This window comes from Neoarius graeffei, chromosome 18 (assembly GCF_027579695.1).
Source record: "Neoarius graeffei isolate fNeoGra1 chromosome 18, fNeoGra1.pri, whole genome shotgun sequence".
Classification (NCBI taxonomy): Eukaryota; Metazoa; Chordata; class Actinopteri; order Siluriformes; family Ariidae; genus Neoarius; species Neoarius graeffei.
In genome coordinates, this window is record NC_083586.1 from 5,743,268 (window position 1) to 5,762,155 (window position 18,888).

At 45.0% G+C, this 18,888-nt stretch overlaps 4 protein-coding genes across 4 annotated transcripts; 1 reads left to right on the forward strand and 3 right to left on the reverse strand.

Moving 5' to 3' along the window:
• Nucleotides 1–12,851: 12,851 nt before the first annotated feature.
• On the reverse strand, nucleotides 12,852–16,039 carry LOC132865892 (histone H3). The gene is made up of 2 exons (XM_060898402.1): nucleotides 15,159–16,039; nucleotides 12,852–12,895 (listed from the first exon to the last, which is right to left on the reverse strand). Exon 1 carries the CDS (start codon nucleotides 15,864–15,866, stop codon nucleotides 15,456–15,458), a length of 411 nt encoding a protein of 136 aa, XP_060754385.1. The 5' UTR covers nucleotides 15,867–16,039; the 3' UTR covers nucleotides 12,852–12,895; nucleotides 15,159–15,455.
• LOC132865918 (histone H4) lies at nucleotides 14,405–14,787 on the forward strand. The gene has a single exon (XM_060898424.1). It carries the CDS (start codon nucleotides 14,415–14,417, stop codon nucleotides 14,724–14,726), a length of 312 nt encoding a protein of 103 aa, XP_060754407.1. The 5' UTR covers nucleotides 14,405–14,414; the 3' UTR covers nucleotides 14,727–14,787.
• A 373-nt stretch (nucleotides 16,040–16,412) lies between the features above and the next one.
• LOC132865900 (histone H2A-like) lies at nucleotides 16,413–17,233 on the reverse strand. The gene has a single exon (XM_060898408.1). The coding sequence runs from the start codon at nucleotides 16,797–16,799 to the stop codon at nucleotides 16,413–16,415; it is 387 nt and encodes a 128-aa protein (XP_060754391.1). The 5' UTR covers nucleotides 16,800–17,233.
• A 50-nt stretch (nucleotides 17,234–17,283) lies between these two features.
• On the reverse strand, nucleotides 17,284–17,907 carry LOC132865883 (histone H1-like). The gene has a single exon (XM_060898396.1). The coding sequence runs from the start codon at nucleotides 17,860–17,862 to the stop codon at nucleotides 17,284–17,286; it is 579 nt and encodes a 192-aa protein (XP_060754379.1). The 5' UTR covers nucleotides 17,863–17,907.
• Between the last annotated feature and the right edge of the window lie 981 nt (nucleotides 17,908–18,888).

Genomic DNA, 18,888 nt, shown 5'->3' on the forward strand with positions numbered 1-18,888 from the left:
AAAAATAGGTACCCTATAGGTCCATGTGGCTACTGCTTACAAATAAAATAGTTTTCTGATCTCATGCCCATACAGTAAATATAGCATATATACATGTGATGAATTCTACTCGCCTCATCTCTTGCAAGCATCACCAAACTGTGAGCAGCATCAGGGCTTGGAGTGTTTTGCTTACCAATTTTGTTTAGTGTATTTTGTTATAAATACAGTGCTGTGAACTTGATCTATTTTCAAAATAGTATGAAAGCACTTGTTCATGAATTGTCTTCGAAGCATTATTTAGAACTAATGAGCACATTTTGTTTCACAAGTGGAGTGTAAAGACTCTGAAATAAAAAAAATTCAATTAAAAATGTTATGCAAATAGCAGAAGTTTAATATCACCTTCTCAATCTATCTGCCAAAAAGCTCAAAAAAACCTTACAAAACCTTTCATTTAACCTTTCAGAAGGACCAAACAAAAGCCGTGTTAATCAAAAAGGTAAATTTTCTTAAAATGAACACCACTTACTCGATATCGAATCAGTAGCCTTGGTGAACCATGAGGTGAATTTTGTTTATCTTTTTATCTGCCGATTATCTTATGACACTACGAATTTATGATGAGGTTTCTCTTATTCTGTTTCTGGTTCTGAAGTTTATCAGGAAGCAGAACGGGTAATCGAACTTGATCAGGATAAGTGCTGATTGGTTACGAAGTTTCACTATTGTTACACTCATTCTTACAACACGATTACATAGTGGCTACTGCCTCACTTCACCTTTATGAGGCAGTAGCCACAAAAAACCCCCAAAACAAACAGTGGATTAAATGCTGAGCTGCAGAGCAGGAGTGTCTATGAGCCAGATGTTGGTGTGCATTTTTTTTTGTGCATGTATGAGCATGCGGTTTTACTGAATGCTAGCAGTGGCTCCCTGGTGTAAACAATAGTCCCATGGCTATATGCCAGCTGCCCTAATGTGAGCGCGAACAGAAGTCCCCAAACAAGCAGAAAAAACACGAGTGTTCTGAACATAGTTTGTGTAGTAAAATAAATAGCAGTTAAAAGAAACTAAGTAAACTGTGAAAAACTGTGTACCACAGTCCCACTGGGAGAGGAAGCCTTGACCAGGTCAAGTATTGGGGATAGATGGGTCCATATGGCTGCGGGGCCCTTTTCTTTTGATGAGTTGATTGTGCCAAAGCAGACATGTTCTTCCACTCCACCAACACTTGATGGGTAACACAGTTGACATTTCTTTCATTTTAGGCCCTTGTACTAGCTGCTAGGTGCTAACATGTCACCTGATGATCTTGTTCAATGTCTGTTTAAACAATCTTTCTCTACAGTGTTGTAAATATAATATCTAAATCAAGTGCACACGAACATGTTGATAACACAGTTGACGAGCAATTAACCCGCTCTATGTGCAGACAATAATATTGATGAAATATTGAAGAGGAGGAGAATAGACAGACCACACTGAAGTTAAAATTTCCTCCACTGAAGGAAGTGACATCACGTGCTGTTGGACAGGTGACTTTGGAGCAAACCATTGCTGAGATAAAGGGGGTTTGCCAATGTCTAACACAGTTGACAGAGATTTCTCGGACACATCCAAAGTGAATAATTGAATAGATAGTAGTGAGTCAAATAGATTTAAAAACACCTTTATCATGTTTTAATGGTTATTTTCAACAAAAAAAATGATGAAAATAATATACAAAAACATGCATCCTACTGTTAATTTGCAGAGCAAACCTTGACCTTTAACAAATCGGACAGCACAAAAAAAAAATCCAATGTAGTGTATGCAATTTCTGCAAAATAAATGATGGGACTTGCTGACGTTTTGTATTAAATTAAAAAAGAATGTCTACCAATGTAAAATTGATAATATTTTGAAGTGAATATTTTGTAAAATTGAAAAATACAACCTGTGGACATGACATGTACCCCTACTTATAGAATCAACCGAATAAGTTAGGTCAATGGATTAAAAAGATCGACATGAGTATTAAAATAGAACATCTCCAAAAGACTGCCTTGTTAGGAACAGCGAGAATATTGCGGAAAGTTTTGGAAAAATGAAAATGATGCTTATGACGAAAATTCCTTTGGACCTTCGGCTACTAGTTGTAGCTCGCTCCTGAGGACAAATCCGGTTTAACATCTATATACTGAGAAATGTAGAAACCAGGGCAGGAATTTCACGAGGGCCACGGCCCTCATGCCCTCTCAATCTCGTCTTGTGCCCTTGGAAAAAAATATCTGCCGTAAGGCCACAGTGGCCTTGATGCCCTGCGGTTTTGCGGTTTTGTAGTCTGCCTCGTGACTGCCAATAGGCTTTAACGTCACCTGCGTCCATTGAGAAAAAAATACGTCTTTTGATGACATTCTGGATTCTTATTGGGCAACTCATCAGTGGTGGATTGGACTCGAGCCTGGCATGAACCGCTCTGACATGCTATAACGACACCAATCTATCACCAGCCAACCAGGAGACTTAGTCAAACGCATCCCCCACCCACTTGTGTCCGCATCTGAGACGTTGAATTTTCACAGGAGGAGGGAAGAAGTTGACTGAGGTAAGACTGTGTGATAAATTAACGAACGAATAAGATAGGAATTTCAACATATAGGGCTTAAGTTTGTTACCATTAAATAAGCATTGCTTGTACAGTAACGTTATGTCGTTACAACGTTGACCCACTTTTAACGCGCCGAGTACCGACTGTAGACGCTAACAAATGCTAATTAGCTTGCTGTCAAAAGTGCAAAGACCTTAAATTGCTCTGTGTAAATTAGAAAATGGTGTAACTTACTCTGTAGCCGTCAACGGACAAGCACAGACTTGTCTTGAGTTTTGAGCCAATCACAACAGGGCAGCACTGTGGCCTGAGGTAAAACATGATAGTTTAAGTTTGTTTAAATTACAAAAATGAGTACACTCAATGACTGTCTCATATACTGTACTCTTCATATACTCATACTGTTTAAGTAATGCAATAAAACTAATCTTTAAAAGTGGTATTTACTCAAACTGTTTGCACAGAATGAACTTTAGGGTTAACAGTGTAATAGTGTTGCAGTGTTCTGCAAATTTGCAATTTAATATTTCAGATCTTGAGACATGAAAGTGCTATTTAAAAAAAATAAAAGGTCAGAAATGTTTTCTTTGTCATCTATTTAGTTCATTTTATTTCCTCGATAATTTTCCTTGATTGAGAAATCGGTCTGGGTTCTTATGGGTTAATCAGTAGCCTGCATGCTAGTATATGTTCCATTTACAGTCAAACATTTTGATGTACTCCAGGCTCAATTTTGATTAATCAAAAATCTGCGTAGTAGTACAGTCTGAAGATGCTGTTGCACATTCGGTGTCAATTGAACAAAAATTATGGGAGGATATAGGTTTAATAAGTTTTACAATTTTTGAAGTGAGTGATGGATCGATAAGTTTAGATGTGTTCAATATTTCCTTATCTTCAGACATAATAGTGTAGGAGATGTTTCTTTACCTGCTTGATAGTTTCAACTGAGACTCCAATCTTCCTCAGAAGAGTCATTAGTCCTTAAATTAAATTCATTATAGACGTGAACTTAAAATCGTTGTTTTATTTTATGGCCTTGGTGCCCTGGCTTTTGGCCTTCGTGCCCTCAAAAAATTGACAGCACAAAAGGCCAAGTGGCCTTGCCCCTAAAATGATGAAATTCCAGGCCTGGTAGAAACACATAATAATAATAATAATAATAATAATAATAAATGAACTAAGTAGGGAAATACTAGGAGAAATGCTAAAGATTGATGAATAATGTAAATAATAATGGGTGTGTTAGACAGCGCTGTGTTCTGCGTGGCTCTTGACTCCCATCGTGTAGCCAAGTTTAGGAAGTGCACGTTCCCTTTGTTGATTAAAGTCACAGCGTTTCAGCAATAAATCTGTAGGAAATAGCTGGGGCGGGCTTATCAGTGCTAGGCTTGTTGCCTGTGAGAAAATGTATTTCTCATCTCATTATCTCTAGCCGCTTTATCCTTCTACAGGGTTGCAGGCAAGCTGGAGCCTATCCCAGCTGACTACGGGCGAAAGGCGGGGTACACCCTGGACAAGTCGCCAGGTCATCACAGGGCTGACACATAGACACAGACAACCACTCACACTCACATTCACACCTACGGTCAATTTAGAGTCACCAGTTAACCTAACCTGCATGTCTTTGGACTGTGGGGGAAACCGGAGCACCCGGAGGAAACCCACGCGGACACGGGGAGAACATGCAAACTCCACACAGAAAGGCCCTCGCCGACCCTGGGGCTCGAACCCAGGACCTTCTTGCTGTGAGGCGACAGCGCTAACCACTACACCACCGTGCCGCCCCAGAAAATGTATTTAATAATAATAATAATAATAATAATAATAGATGTTGTACTGGATGGCTGTTGGTTTCCCTCATGTGGCCACATTTGGAAACTTTACTTGCTGCATTTTCAGTCTATAGACCCCTTCGCATGTTTGTAAACAAACCGACCGTTGCCAGGATGCGCGCGCAGCCTGGACTCAGAAACAATGGCACTGCCCATAGACCGGCATTATGAGCTGTCAGATTATGCAAAACAATTGTCGTTACAAGATCGAGAATGCTACATAAATAAAAGTTAACTCTAACAAGTGGACATCGCCTACCGGAAATGTATTTAATTAAAGATTGGACAGACGATGTTAATAAGTTTTCCTCTGATACCTGAAGGCAGTCATACTATTTACAAAAAATGTCAAACTAAAAAAAAAAAAAAAACTATTTACAAAAGTAGCCTGCCATCAACATTCTGCAGCCGGTTTCACTAAAGTAGTTTAGACTGGTCTATGGGTTAAGATTGGTCTTAAGTTTCTTTATAGATCAGTCTAATGCAAGTAAGACAGTTTCACAAAAGTTAAGACTAATTTTTTAAGTCTAATTTTAGGCTTAAAAAGTAAGACACCCTCCCCCCAGTCTAATATGGGTCTAAGGGCTATATCACCATGGTAATAACTGAAATAGTGTGTGAATCAGTGTGTGTGTGTGTGTGTGTGTGTTGTTGTTGTTGTTATTATTATTATTATAGTGTTGTTATTGTGTTCTTGTTATTATTACTATTGTTGTTATTATTATTATTACTATTGTTGCTATTATTACTGGACATACTTTCTTAAATGAATAAAATTGAATTAAAAAAAAAACTGTCAAGCCATAAGTGCCATCAATGTCAATAACTACAAGAAAGCTTGAAAATGTTAAGGCAGTGAAGTGCAAGTATGTAATACACAAATTTAGGCTATTATAATCTAACTATAAAGTATTCAATAAAGAACAAACAGTGTAATGCCAGCTTATTCATTTTATTACTTATAAATAATATAAATATATCAATTCATTTATGCATATAATTACATCACCACTCATCACTTATCTCTCTCTCACACACACACACACACACACACACACTACTACTACATCACTCCTCCATCTGCGCGAGTCTCTTCAATTTAAGTTGCAGTTGCTCCAAAAGGAAAGACTGCAACTTAAATTGAAGAGACTCACGCAGATGGAGGAGTGATGTAGATAATAATGGCGACTCGCCTCCATAGATCTCTATCACCATTTCGGTGGTGACTTTTAGTTTCTTTGCTTTCCCTCCTCCCGTTGGGGGTCCCGTTTTCCGCTTGTATATTTCCTTTTTTGCCTCTGGCACCATATTTTTAAACCTCTTCTGCACAGCTGACACGTCTCGTACCGCAGCGGGGTTAACGCTGTTCACCGCATCGGTGATTTTTTTTTCTACACCTCATGTTTCTTTTTGTTGGTACACTCCTCATTGAATTTCCCCAACAAAACCCCTTTGTAGGAATTAAATTCTTCAAGAATGGCTAAATTCTCTGAGTGCGTGAACGGCACTGACCGGTTGCTGTCCGCCATTTTTTTTTTGTTTTGAAAAGAGTCTTAAATTACCAACAATCCTTTGCGGCATAGTACAACTTAAGATAGTCAGTCTTAACTGCTTTGTGCAACAGTTTTTGTTAGACGTCTATGCTAAGTCCGACTATACCCTCTGTCTAAGTTATAGTCATAGTCTATCTTAGTGAAACCGGCTCCTGGTTACAGCAAGACTACAACTTGATTAACAATGGGACATTCATATTAATTTTGTTTTAATCAAATTATGCCAGTGATGTGATGGCAATGTGGCTTTAGCTGCAACAGCAAATACCAACACTAAACAGCAATTAGCAGGAGGTAATGGCATGAAAGGAATGATAGTGTAAAGAGTGCAGCTAAGAGAAATCAGAGCTGCGTAAAAAGCAAGAGGCAGAGACCAGAAATGAAACTGAACGGGGCGGGAGCTAGGTTAGAGCAGTCAACGTAAGTTGGCATTTAGAGTGAGGGCACACAATTTTACTTTTCCATCCTTGCTTTAAAATTGTGATTTTCGGCATACACAAATAATGATGGCACAAAATCTGGACTGCTTGAGTCAAGCGAGACCTCTCCTACAAACAAAATTGCATGCAAAGCCAAGTTAACATGCTAACAATATTCATTACATTCTGTAACTATGACCCAGCTAATCAGACAAACGTTACCAAAGTATTTTGCTACATCCATAAACAAAGACTAGAAAGAATAAAAAAGAAAGATTTAATAAATAGCCTGATCTTACCTGTGATGAAGTGGGCGCTGCAAACCTGCGCATTTTTGATAGTGCTTTCATCCCAGTCTACACGTTTGATGGCTTGTAGCCATAGACGTCGGTGATTTTTTTGGAATGGGTGAGATCCTGCTGGAATTCTGTACATTTTAACCCCATCACTGCTACGATTTTGACACCCGACAACACAACAACTAGGCATTTCTTCCAAATATTTCTTCTCGTCTCTACCGTCTGAATCTTTTTTGGGTCCAGGTTGCGCGCGCAATTTCCTCTTACGTATGAATGACATTTACTGCGAAGGGGTCTATAAATCAGTTAAAATAATGAAATGACCCAATAATTGTAATGGAGGATATGGATGCATGCCGCTCCCATCCCATTCATCCATGAGAGATGTGAAGAGCGTGGGTTTATTTGTCACCATTGTGTATTAATGCCTGCCTTCAACCCACCGTACTGCATGGCAGTTTGATCAACACTGGAGTGTGAATTGAGGAATATTGTAGACATGTAATGCATTAAGTAGTTAGATCAAAAATAATCAAAATAAATAATCACAAAACTAAATAAATACATCGATCTAGTCAAAACAGAGTGCAGATGTATATTGAGGTATTTCACTCACGTGACCAAGTCATGTGATGCTGCCATTTTGGACGGCACGGCTTGAATCAGTTTGAATGCGAGGAAGGCGACAAACGAAAAACATAAAAGAAAAAGGAGCGAGATGCAGAAAACACCTTCACTATCCAGCGACGTAGGGCATTTACAGGGCGAGCAGAGGGAGAGGTATTTGCAAAAATTGAGGTTAGCAGGCTTAGAGAACGACGTTTACCTGCTTCCACCAGGATTGTTCACTGACGTACGGAAGTACACGAAGCCCTCGTCTTTACCTGACCTCGGCCCACATGATCTGTATACCTATGTCGTTAAAAACCCATCGCCATACACAGGTATTGATCTGAAAGCGTATACGAGTTTGGATGCCTACAAATATTTTGTGTCAGGCTGGGTAACATGCCTACATCAGTGGGTCATCCCTGGAGCCGGTGGTCGCCATCTGATTACAGCTAAGGTTTGTTCACATTTTCATTTACTTTCGGTCCTCAGGATAAACAAAATGTTATTAAATGGCATTGAAATAACTTCTTAGTCTGTTGAGACATGGCCCGTTATAAATTTGCTGTTACCAGGCAATGACCAAGAACTGTATTATTAGGGTCGGTGTAGTTGTAGCAGTGTATTAGCAACTAGCTGTTAGCACTAGCTAATGTCAACAACATCGTAGCTAGTATGTTACTGTAGCAATATTTACGTTCAGTCATTTGGATGACTGTTAAAACCTTTCAGTCTCAAGTTTTTCCTTTACTGGATTTACTAGTTTACTGAGCTAGCGCGCTCGGCCGAGCCGGGAGCCATCGCGCGCTCTCCGGCCGAGCCGGGAGCCATCGCGCGCTCTCCGGCCGAGCCGGGAGCCATCGCGCGCTCTCCGGCCGAGCCGGGAGCCATCGCGCGCTCGCCGGCCGAGCCGGGAGCCATCGCGCGCTCGCCGGCCGAGCCGGGAGCCATCGCGCGCTCGCCGGCCGAGCCGGGAGCCATCGCGCGCTCGCCGGCCGAGCCGGGAGCCATCGCGCGCTCGCCGGCCGAGCCGGGAGCCATCGCGCGCTCTCCGGCCGAGCCGGGAGCCATCGCGCGCTCGGCGGCCGAGCCGGGAGCCATCGCGCGCTCGGCGGCCGAGCCGGGAGCCATCGCGCGCTCGGCGGCCGAGCCGGGAGCCATCGCGCGCTCGCTCAGTAAACTAGTAAATCCAGTAAAGGAAAAACTTGAGACTGAAAGGTTTTAACAGTCATCCAAATGACTGAACGTAAATATTGCTACAGTAACATACTAGCTACTGTTGTTGACATTAGCTAGCTTGCCGTCCAAAATGGTGGACACCGGGGCGTCACGTGACCCTGTGATGTCAGGTGAAATACCTCAATACATTTACTGTAACCCAGATTGGGAAGATGATGGGCCTTAAACCCCCATTTACTGTGAGCATAGTGTTTATAGACCCTTTTCATGTGACGTCACGACAAACGCGGCCGCCATTTTGGACATGTACTACCAGGAGTTTACCACAGCCAGCACTGAGGAACAGCAGCAAAAAGTTTTTACTTTCAGCAAGACTTCCATCATGCCACTATATTGTTGTGCACCTGGATGTAGTAACCATCAACAAACAAGGCAAGGTTTATCATTTTATCGGATCCCGACAGAGAAGACGGATAGCGGCCATTAACAGGAAAGATTGGCAGCCCTCGGCATACCAACGCTTGTGTAGTGACCACTTTGTTGTAGGTAAGATGAATAAAATTAGCCAGAAAAGGCATTACATTGCTGTTAACATTCTGTGGTGGCGAGTGTGTAACCAAATAGGTTAAAATAACCCATTGTAACCTCTTTGTTCTTCTGTAGTAGCTATTGTTGACTAGCTAATGTCAACAACATAGTAGCTAGTATGTTACTGTAGCAATGTTTACGTTCAGTCATTTGGATGACTGTTAAAACCTTTCAGTCTCAAGTTTTTCCTTTACTGTATTTACTAGTTTACTGTAATTATGATCCGGCAGCTATTTACACCAGATCCAGTGTAAATAGCTGCCGGAGCCGACGTCCCAGCTTGCCCGAGCGCGCTAGCTCCCAGCCTACCCGAGCATGCTAGCTCCCAGCCTGCCCGAGTGCGCTAGCTCCGGCAAGCTCGGACGTCGGCTCCGGCAGCTATTTACACTGGATCCGGTGTAAATAGCTGCCGGATCATAATTACAGTAAACTAGTAAATACAGTAAAGGAAAAACTTGAGACTGAAAGGTTTTAACAGTCATCCAAATGACTGAACGTAAACATTGCTACAGTAACATACCAGCTACTATGTTGTTGACATTAGCTAGTGCTAACAGCTAGCTGCTAGTACACTGCTACAACACAGACACCGACTCTAATAATACAGTTCTTGGTCACTGCCTGGTAACAGCAAATTTATAACGGGCCATGTCTCAACAGACTAAGAAGTTATTTCAATGACATTTAATAACATTTTGTTTATCCTGAGGACCGAAAGTAAATGAAAATGTGAACAAACCTTAGCTGTAATAAGATGGCGACCACCAGCTCCAGGGACGACCCGCTGACGTAGGCATGTTACCCAGCCTGACACAAAATATTTGTAGGCATCCAAACTCTTATACGCTTTCAGATCAATACCTGTGTATGGCGATGGGTTTTTAACGAAATAGGTATACAGATCATGTGGGCCGAAGTCAGGTAAAGACAAGGGCTTAGTGTACTTCCGTATGTCAGTGAACAATCCTGGTGGAAGCAGGTAAACGTCGTTCTCTAAGCCTGCTAACCTCAATTTTTGCAAATACCTCTCCCTCTGCTCGCCCTGTAAATGCCCTACGTCACTGGATAGTGAAGGTGTTTTCTGCATCTCGCTCCTTTTTCTTTTAATGTTTTTCATTTGTCGCCTTCCTCGCATTCAAACTGATTCGAGCCGAAGTCCACTACATGTCCAAAATGGCGGTCGCGTTTACGAAGGTCACGTGACTGAAAAGGGTCTATAGAGAAGAAAAGGCCTGGGAGTAGACAGTGCTGAGTGTGTTCATTAGAGCGCTGGCTTTATTTTGACATATGGGTTTGATGTTCTGCATGTTGGTTTATTTTGCCCAAATGGTGAAATGAATAAGATTTCCCTGTAAATGAAACTTGGAGTTTAAGAATGAGGTTAGTGTTGGTGAAAATGCAGCGAATTTAGAACTTTATAGATTCTGTATTAAATGTTGCATTTGTGAGAGCTGATAAAGTAAGGGCCGATATTTGTTATTGCATTCCTTTCTGTGCTGCTGCTGGTAACTTAGATAAATTAGTGGCATGTTCATTGATGTTTATATAATTATTTTGTCTATTTTAAAATTATTTTATCTTAACCGTCCCAGGCGGGATGACACCACTTGGAAATTGAAATTGGCATGTTATGATTGCTGTCTGACAACGTCACATGTGCAGGGTTGAATAGCCGAGTGCAATCCCTTGTATCAGGTCATCTGTGTCAGGGACACCCCCTCCCCCATCTTGGCTATTGAGGTATTTCACCTGACGTCACAGGGTCACGTGACGCCCCGGTGTCCACCATTTTGGACGGCAAGCTAGCTAATGTCAACAACATAGTAGCTGGTATGTTACTGTAGCAATATTTACGTTCAGTCATTTGGATGACTGTTAAAACCTTTCAGTCTCAAGTTTTTCCTTTACTGGATTTACTAGTTTACTGAGCTAGCGCGCGATGGCTCCGGGCTCGGCCGGAGAGCGCGCGATGGCTCCGGGCTCGGCCGGAGAGCGCGCGATGGCTCCGGGCTCGGCCGGAGAGCGCGCGATGGCTCCGGGCTCGGCCGGAGAGCGCGCGATGGCTCCGGGCTCGGCCGGAGAGCGCGCGATGGCTCCGGGCTCGGCCGGAGAGCGCGCGATGGCTCCGGGCTCGGCCGGAGAGCGCGCGATGGCTCCCGGCTCGGCCGGAGAGCGCGCGATGGCTCCCGGCTCGGCCGGAGAGCGCGCGATGGCTCCGGGCTCGGCCGGAGAGCGCGCGATGGCTCCGGGCTCGGCCGGAGAGCGCGCGATGGCTCCGGGCTCGGCCGGAGAGCGCGCGATGGCTCCGGGCTCGGCCGGAGAGCGCGCGATGGCTCCGGGCTCGGCCGGAGAGCGCGCGATGGCTCCGGGCTCGGCCGGAGAGCGCGCGATGGCTCAGTAAACTAGTAAATCCAGTAAAGGAAAAACTTGAGACTGAAAGGTTTTAACAGTCATCCAAATGACTGAACGTAAACATTGCTACAGTAACATACCAGCTACTATGTTGTTGACATTAGTTAGTGCTAACAGCTAGTTGCTAATACACTGCTACAACTACACCGACCCTAATAATACAGTTCTTGGTCATTGCCTGGTAACAGCAAATTTATAACGGGCCATGTCTCAACAGACTAAGAAGTTATTTCAATAACATTTTGTTTATCCTGAGGCCCGAAAGTAAATGAAAATGTGAACAAACCTTAGCTGTAATCAGATGAAGACCACCGGCTCCAGGGACGACCCGCTGATGTAGGCATGTTACCCAGCCTGACACAAAATATTTGTAGGCATCCAAACTCTTATACGCTTTCAGATCAATACCTGTGTATGGCTATGGGTTTTTAACGACATAGGTATACAGATCATGTGGGCCGAAGTCAGGTAAAGACGAGGGCTTCGTGTACTTCCGTACGTCAGTGAACAATCCTGGTGGAAGCAGGTAAACGTCGTTCTCTAAGCCTGCTAACCTCAATTTTTGCAAATACCTCTCCCTCTGCTCGCCCTGTAAATGCCCTACGTCGCTGGATAGTGAAGGTGTTTTCTGCATCTCGCTCCTTTTTCTTTTATGTTTTTCGTTTGTCGCCTTCCTCGCATTCAAACTGATTCGAGCCGTGCCGTCCAAAATGGCAGCGTCACATGACTTGGTCACGTGAGTGAAATACCTCAATACACAGGACTCCCCCTCAGTATCATGGAGCTGAAATGGCGATACTGGATCATTTGATATCCTACAAAAACAGTGTTCAGTTTGAGAATGATGCTTAAGAAGGTGTCTTCTGGACAACCTAATCAATGTAAAAGTTCTGGCACAGCCATTTTCACAACACTGAAAATATTCAGATGCCTAATTGGCACAGTGCACCGCACATCCGTGTTTTGCAGCGAAAACCAACATATGCTGTTTTATTCACATATTCAGTAGAGCTATTTGCTGTGGTGACATTAGTTACTGACTAATTCTCTGTAGTGTTTTAGAAATTGTGATCGGAGGCCAATTTTGGGAATGAGACTCGCAATGGGGCCCTCATCTAAAAGAAGAAAACTCTCATCTACTGCCTCACCTGAAACACAGAAAACCGTAGTTGTACGTTGTGGGTCTTATAATGGCACAAATTATACAGCTAACCCACTCCCATCCCAGCCCTTATCCACAGACACACAATACACATTTTACTGTGTATTATATTGTATACTATTGTTGATAAATATAAGTATTGTAGTTTTCCATTGCAGAAACTTCCAGCAATTACACATTTACCTCCAAAACCATCTGTGAGCTTGTGAAGCTGCTATTTTGCAAGTTTGTTTTTGACACAGCTGTCCGTTTATATGCATACAAAGGCTGCAGGAGAAACACACATCTGTCAAAACAAAATCAACATGTCTGTCTCAATGAAGAAAAGTAGCAGCAATGTCGTAACATTTGATGGTATCTGTGTCAATATGAATAAGGATTGACATTCACCACCTCTATCACCATGCAAACTGGCTAACTGTGAATACATTTTTCCATGTAATTTTGCTGCCTTTACAGGAGGGAGAGTTTGTATAAGCACATCATAATATTACAAACCTTAATCTGTGTAGCTTTAAACTGCCCCCTTGCCAGTCGCCGTCTTCCCGGGCACAAAGACTGTTCATTGGGGAAAAAACAGTGCTTTTAAATGTAGTGTGACCCAGCGGCTGGGGTGTTTCGACTCAACAGCAGCCCAACAGCTGCGCAAGGTTAGAAGTGACCGTGCCTGAGCACACTGGACAATGCCTAGCTGTTAAAAGTACACAAAACTACACAACATGGTCGTCACAAACAAACCATTATTTGTTTATGTTAATTAATCAGATCATCCACAATCATCGCTGAAAATCAGCAGGGGAAGGAGCTTAGAAACAGCTGGTTATGGCTTGCGGCTCCTTGTCCCATTGACTGTCCATTCCCTTCCCTGTCGGTTCCCTTCTGTCTGTGGATCGCCACTCTGCTGATCCGCTGAAACCACTTTGTTTACTGCCCTCCAAAATCAGCCCTTTTCCAGTGCATTTTGAAAGATACTGGACAGGACAGATGGAAGAATAGCTTTTTTTTTTAAATTGTAATGTAGCGCAAATACTATAATGACTGATTTAAATGGATGCAGCTGCTGGGTAGATTACATCATATTTGACTGTCCTCAACCACTAAGCCAGCAGCTGGGTTATAGAAAGCAACTCAGAATGAGTTAAAATAACCCAAGAATATGACCCCACAGCCTCGACCCAGCGTTTAGGTTGGGGGAGGAAGAAAAACAAGGCAGCGTTTTTTCGAGGGTACTTGTGTGGTGAAGCGTCGGCTCTGTTAACAGTGTACACAGACATCGGTGTGGATCAGAGCTGAGTGCCGGGCCGAGTAATAAGGTGATGTTCTGTGTTCTGTGACCTGTAGCTGTAGTGGACCGAGGAGTTTAGAATCCGGGCCTTGAAGCCACAGACGGGCTCAAAAGGGAACGCCAATGTTGCACAAACACAGAGTGCTTTTACTAACCTCATTACAGTGATGGCTGTTTGTTTGTTGACAGGGAGTAACTGCGCATGAGCAGACCATGATCTGTCGGCAGTTGTTTGCAGTTCGCTCAGCCGATCAAAACGGCGTAAAAAATAATGTGAATGATAATGTTTCTGTGCACAGAAAGGATGAAGAATGCGCTCGCCAGTGAAAAGCTGTGGCGTTCTGTTTCTTTTTGAATGTGTTTTACTGCGGGACCGTTGTTCTTAGGCATGAGGCCCGCCCACTCCGGGTCTCAACTCGGTCCTGTAGAGAGAGTGTATAAAGGCTGTGGGTGCTGCGCAGTGACATGAACTGAGCGGTTTGATTTGGAGAGAGCAGCGCGATGTCTGGCAGAGGAAAGGGCGGCAAGGGGCTCGGGAAAGGAGGCGCTAAGCGGCACCGGAAAGTTCTTCGCGACAACATCCAGGGAATCACCAAGCCGGCTATTCGCCGTCTGGCTCGCCGTGGCGGTGTGAAGCGCATTTCCGGCCTGATCTACGAAGAGACCCGCGGTGTGCTGAAAGTGTTCTTGGAGAACGTGATCCGCGACGCCGTTACTTACACGGAGCATGCCAAGAGAAAGACCGTCACCGCTATGGATGTGGTGTACGCCCTGAAACGCCAGGGACGCACTCTGTACGGCTTCGGCGGTTAAACGCTCCGACACTGAACCGCACCAACACAACGGCTCTTTTAAGAGCCACCCACTTACTCATAGAAGAGTAAACTCGTGTTTGTCTGTGTTGTTCCTTTGTCTTACACTAAATGCAGAGTTGAATGAATACTTATTTACGGAAGATACATCGAGAAAAGTTGCTATATCAATGAGTAAGTAAAGGAGCTATTTTACTTACAAAGCGAAAATAACCGAGTAAAAATTATATGGGTGCTGCGCAATGACTTCTATTGAGTCGCTTGACTGAGTTATTTTAAATGTTTTATTTGTATCTGCGGATAAATGGAAGTCTGCCTTGTGACAATATACCTTGTTAAAAGCACAAAACGTATGTGAAGTGGTGAATGTATTGAAATACGCACAAGGCTTTGTCCTTGATACATGTAGATCAATTATTAAATACAGCATTACCTTTGCTCATTTCCAAGCAGCGGAGAAAACTTTCTGCTTCTCTCTTCTGATTACTGAAGCGGCGCTCAGACACCACAATATCTAAAAGGACAAAAACCTGTCAGTCAAACCGCGAGGAGTTCTAGAACTCTGGCCACTGTGTCCTAACAGCTGTTCTGTTTCACTGCTCCGACTCCACTCGAACCGTGAGCTCAAACAGAACGGTGTTCCGTGCAGGGGATGGAGACGGGCTCGTTTCTGTGAGACAGTGAGGTGGCTCTTAAAAGAGCCTTTGTGTGCGTTAGACGGAGTCCGCGTTTAAGCGCGCTCTCCGCGAATACGGCGTGCCAGCTGAATGTCCTTGGGCATAATGGTCACTCTCTTGGCGTGGATGGCACACAGGTTAGTGTCCTCGAACAGGCCGACCAAGTATGCCTCGCTCGCCTCCTGCAGTGCCATGACAGCCGAGCTCTGGAAGCGCAAATCGGTCTTAAAGTCCTGAGCGATTTCTCTTACCAGGCGCTGGAAGGGCAGCTTACGGATGAGCAGCTCAGTAGATTTCTGATAACGGCGGATCTCCCTCAGAGCCACGGTGCCGGGCCTGTAACGGTGAGGCTTCTTCACGCCGCCGGTAGCGGGGGCGCTCTTGCGGGCAGCCTTCGTGGCGAGCTGCTTCCTGGGCGCCTTGCCACCAGTGGATTTACGGGCCGTCTGCTTGGTTCTTGCCATGGCGGAGAGCTCTGCACTTCACAGATGAGAAACAGAATAAACGGCGCCGGCGGACGCTGGCTTTTTCAACTCTAACAGCGCCCTGCGCTCATTGGGCGTCTTGAACGCGGTCGCCTGTCATTGGAGAGAACGCGCTGCGTCACCTATTCGCTATTGGACCGTCTTTTCCCGCCGACACAGTTTGAGAAACAGCCACACCCGTCCCTAATTTATTGCCGCTCGCGCGGCTCCGCAGAGCCAACAGCGCAGCTTAGCGCGTTTTGTAGGTTCAATCGCCGCACGGACAGCGCCGTCATAATCTATTTTCACCCATCAGCCTTCCTTTATCGCCAGCACACTACTGTTATTATTATTATACTATTACGACTAAAATGCATCATTACTATTAACACCACTTGATTATACTGTTTATGAATTCCATTTATGCTAGAGCTATGAAACACCCCAAAACCTAGAAAAGGATTTAAAAAGAGTGCACTTTTTGAGTATAGATGGGTGGCTCTTAAAAGAGCCTTTGGGGACTGACGAATGCAGCAGTGGGGGAGTTTATTTAGTCTTGACGGCCTTCTCGGTCTTTTTGGGCAAAAGTACCGCCTGAATGTTCGGCAGCACACCACCCTGAGCGATGGTCACTCCGCCGAGCAGTTTGTTCAGCTCCTCGTCGTTGCGTACAGCGAGCTGTAAGTGGCGGGGAATGATGCGAGTCTTCTTGTTGTCACGAGCGGCGTTACCGGCCAACTCCAGGATCTCAGCAGTCAGGTACTCCAGCACGGCGGCCAGATAAACTGGAGCGCCGGCGCCGACACGCTCGGCATAGTTGCCTTTCCGCAGGAGCCTGTGGACACGGCCCACAGGAAACTGGAGTCCGGCTCTGGATGAACGAGTTTTAGGTTTAGCTTTAGCCTTACCACCGGTCTTTCCTCTTCCGCTCATTCTGCTGCTCAGATCTGTTGCAGGAACAACTCTGAAATAAAAAGCGCTGCAGCTCGTGCCCTCTGTGATAAAGACAACACGGCTCTTCTCTGATTGGTTAAGATCGTTGTAGCTGAAAAACCAATCACAAACATGCCGTCAAATTCCAGCGTCAGCCTGCGTGACAACCATCCCACGGGTGTAAGAGAGAGAGAGAGAGAGAGAGAGAGATGAAAAAGGAAAGAAGGGAATATAGGCATATATATTATAAAGTTTATATATCGATGTAAAGAAATGTAAATTGTTATTATTTCCATCAGCCCTGACTCAGTTCATGTTCTCCCAGCGCCCTCCTGTCACCGTTTTGTAAAGCAGGAATCAACTCCACCACAACAATCAGCAGCATCTGATATCCTGAGTGAATATGGAATACTGCTCTTTCAACGAAAACATGGGTGGCTCTTAAAAGAGCCGTTATGGGAAAGAAAACTTTAGTCAAACATGTTTACTTCTTTTTGGGGGCCGCCTTTTTCGCCTTGGCCGTTTTGGGCTTTACGGCTTTGGGCTTGGCAGTTTTTGTCTTCTTCGCGCTCTTGGCAGCCTTTTTGGGGGTCGACGGTTTTTTCGCCTTCTTCGGCCTTTTAGTGGCTTTCCTGGCGGCGGGGGGCTTCTTCGCCTTCTTAGGAGACTTCCTGGCGGCGGGTTTCTTGGCTACCTTCTTAGCGGCGGTTGGCTTTTTGGCGGCCGCCTTTCTGGCTTTGGGCGCGGCTTTCTTGTCTTCGGTCTGCGTCTTGTTCAGCTTGAAAGAGCCAGACGCACCGGTCCCTTTGGTCTGCACCAGGACGCTTTTCCTCACAAGGTTCCTGACGGCGATGTTGACGCGGGAGTTGTTCTTCTCCACATCGTATCCGGCGGCCTGTAAAGCTTTCTTCAAGGCGGAGAGGGACACGCCGCTCCTCTCCTGCGACGCAGAAACCGCTTTGATGATGAGCTCGCCGACGCTCGGGCCTGATTTCTTGCTCTTTGAAGCTGCTTTCTTCTTGGGCGCTTTGGCCGGCGCGGCGGCGGGAGCGACTTCTGCCATCTGTCTCGGAGCTCCGGAGCGGAAGCGAGTGAAACGCTGTGTGGGAAACGGAGGCCGGGGGCGGGGCTTAAAAGCGCTCATGAGAACGTTTGAGACTCAACCGCGCTGCCGCTGAGTGAGCGTGCTGCCGTCACACACTCGCACTTGTGTTTTCTCACGGCGTTTCTCGGCGAAAATAAGACTCGGAAGACAAGATCCAAAGCGATCGAGCACACGTTTAGCGAGAACGGGCTTTCTCGTTCCTCCCGAGCTCCAGCAGGCCCAGGTACAGACCGAGCGTGTCGCGCAGTGGCCATAAAACAGCACGGTGCGGCTCGAGCCGGCGGGCTGCGCGCTTTGTGCGATGCCGTGTGTAAAAACGGGCTGAGAAACGGCGTGGCCGCTGTAAGCGCTCTGGGCTGAGTGGAAGGAAGGAGAGCCCTGTCAATGACCCTGATGGATTTCCACTGTCCGAGTGTAGTGTGCAGTTTTGGAAACGGAGCCGCTTTTGTGCTGTGGAAAGCACAGCTTTGGAGTGAGTGTTCGCGCCTGGGTCTCAGGGGTGTGTGTGTGTGTGTGTGTGTGTCAGGTGTGTGTGTGTGTGTCTATGTGGGCGAGTTGTGGTGTTGGATTTGGTGGAATTTGATGTGCCAACAGGAAGACTAGGCCAGGCGGAGACTCTGCTGCAGCCTTTTGGTTATTTTATTCCACACTCCTGGAGCTCTACTCGGACGACATCAAAGGAGATGTGAACCCTACTGTGGGATTCCTTCCTGATGCTATAATCCTAACACGAATCATGTTGTGAAGCTATAACCTGAACACAAATCACTTTACGCAGCTACAACCCTAAAAATAATCACTTTGCGCAGCTACAACCCTAAAAATTATCACTTTGCGCAGCTACAACCCTAAAAATAATCACTTTGCGCAGCTACAACCCTAAAAATAATCACTTTGCACAGATACAACCCTAAAAATAATCACTTTGCGCAGTTACAACCCTAAAAATAATCACCTTGCGCAGCTACAACCCTAAAAATAATC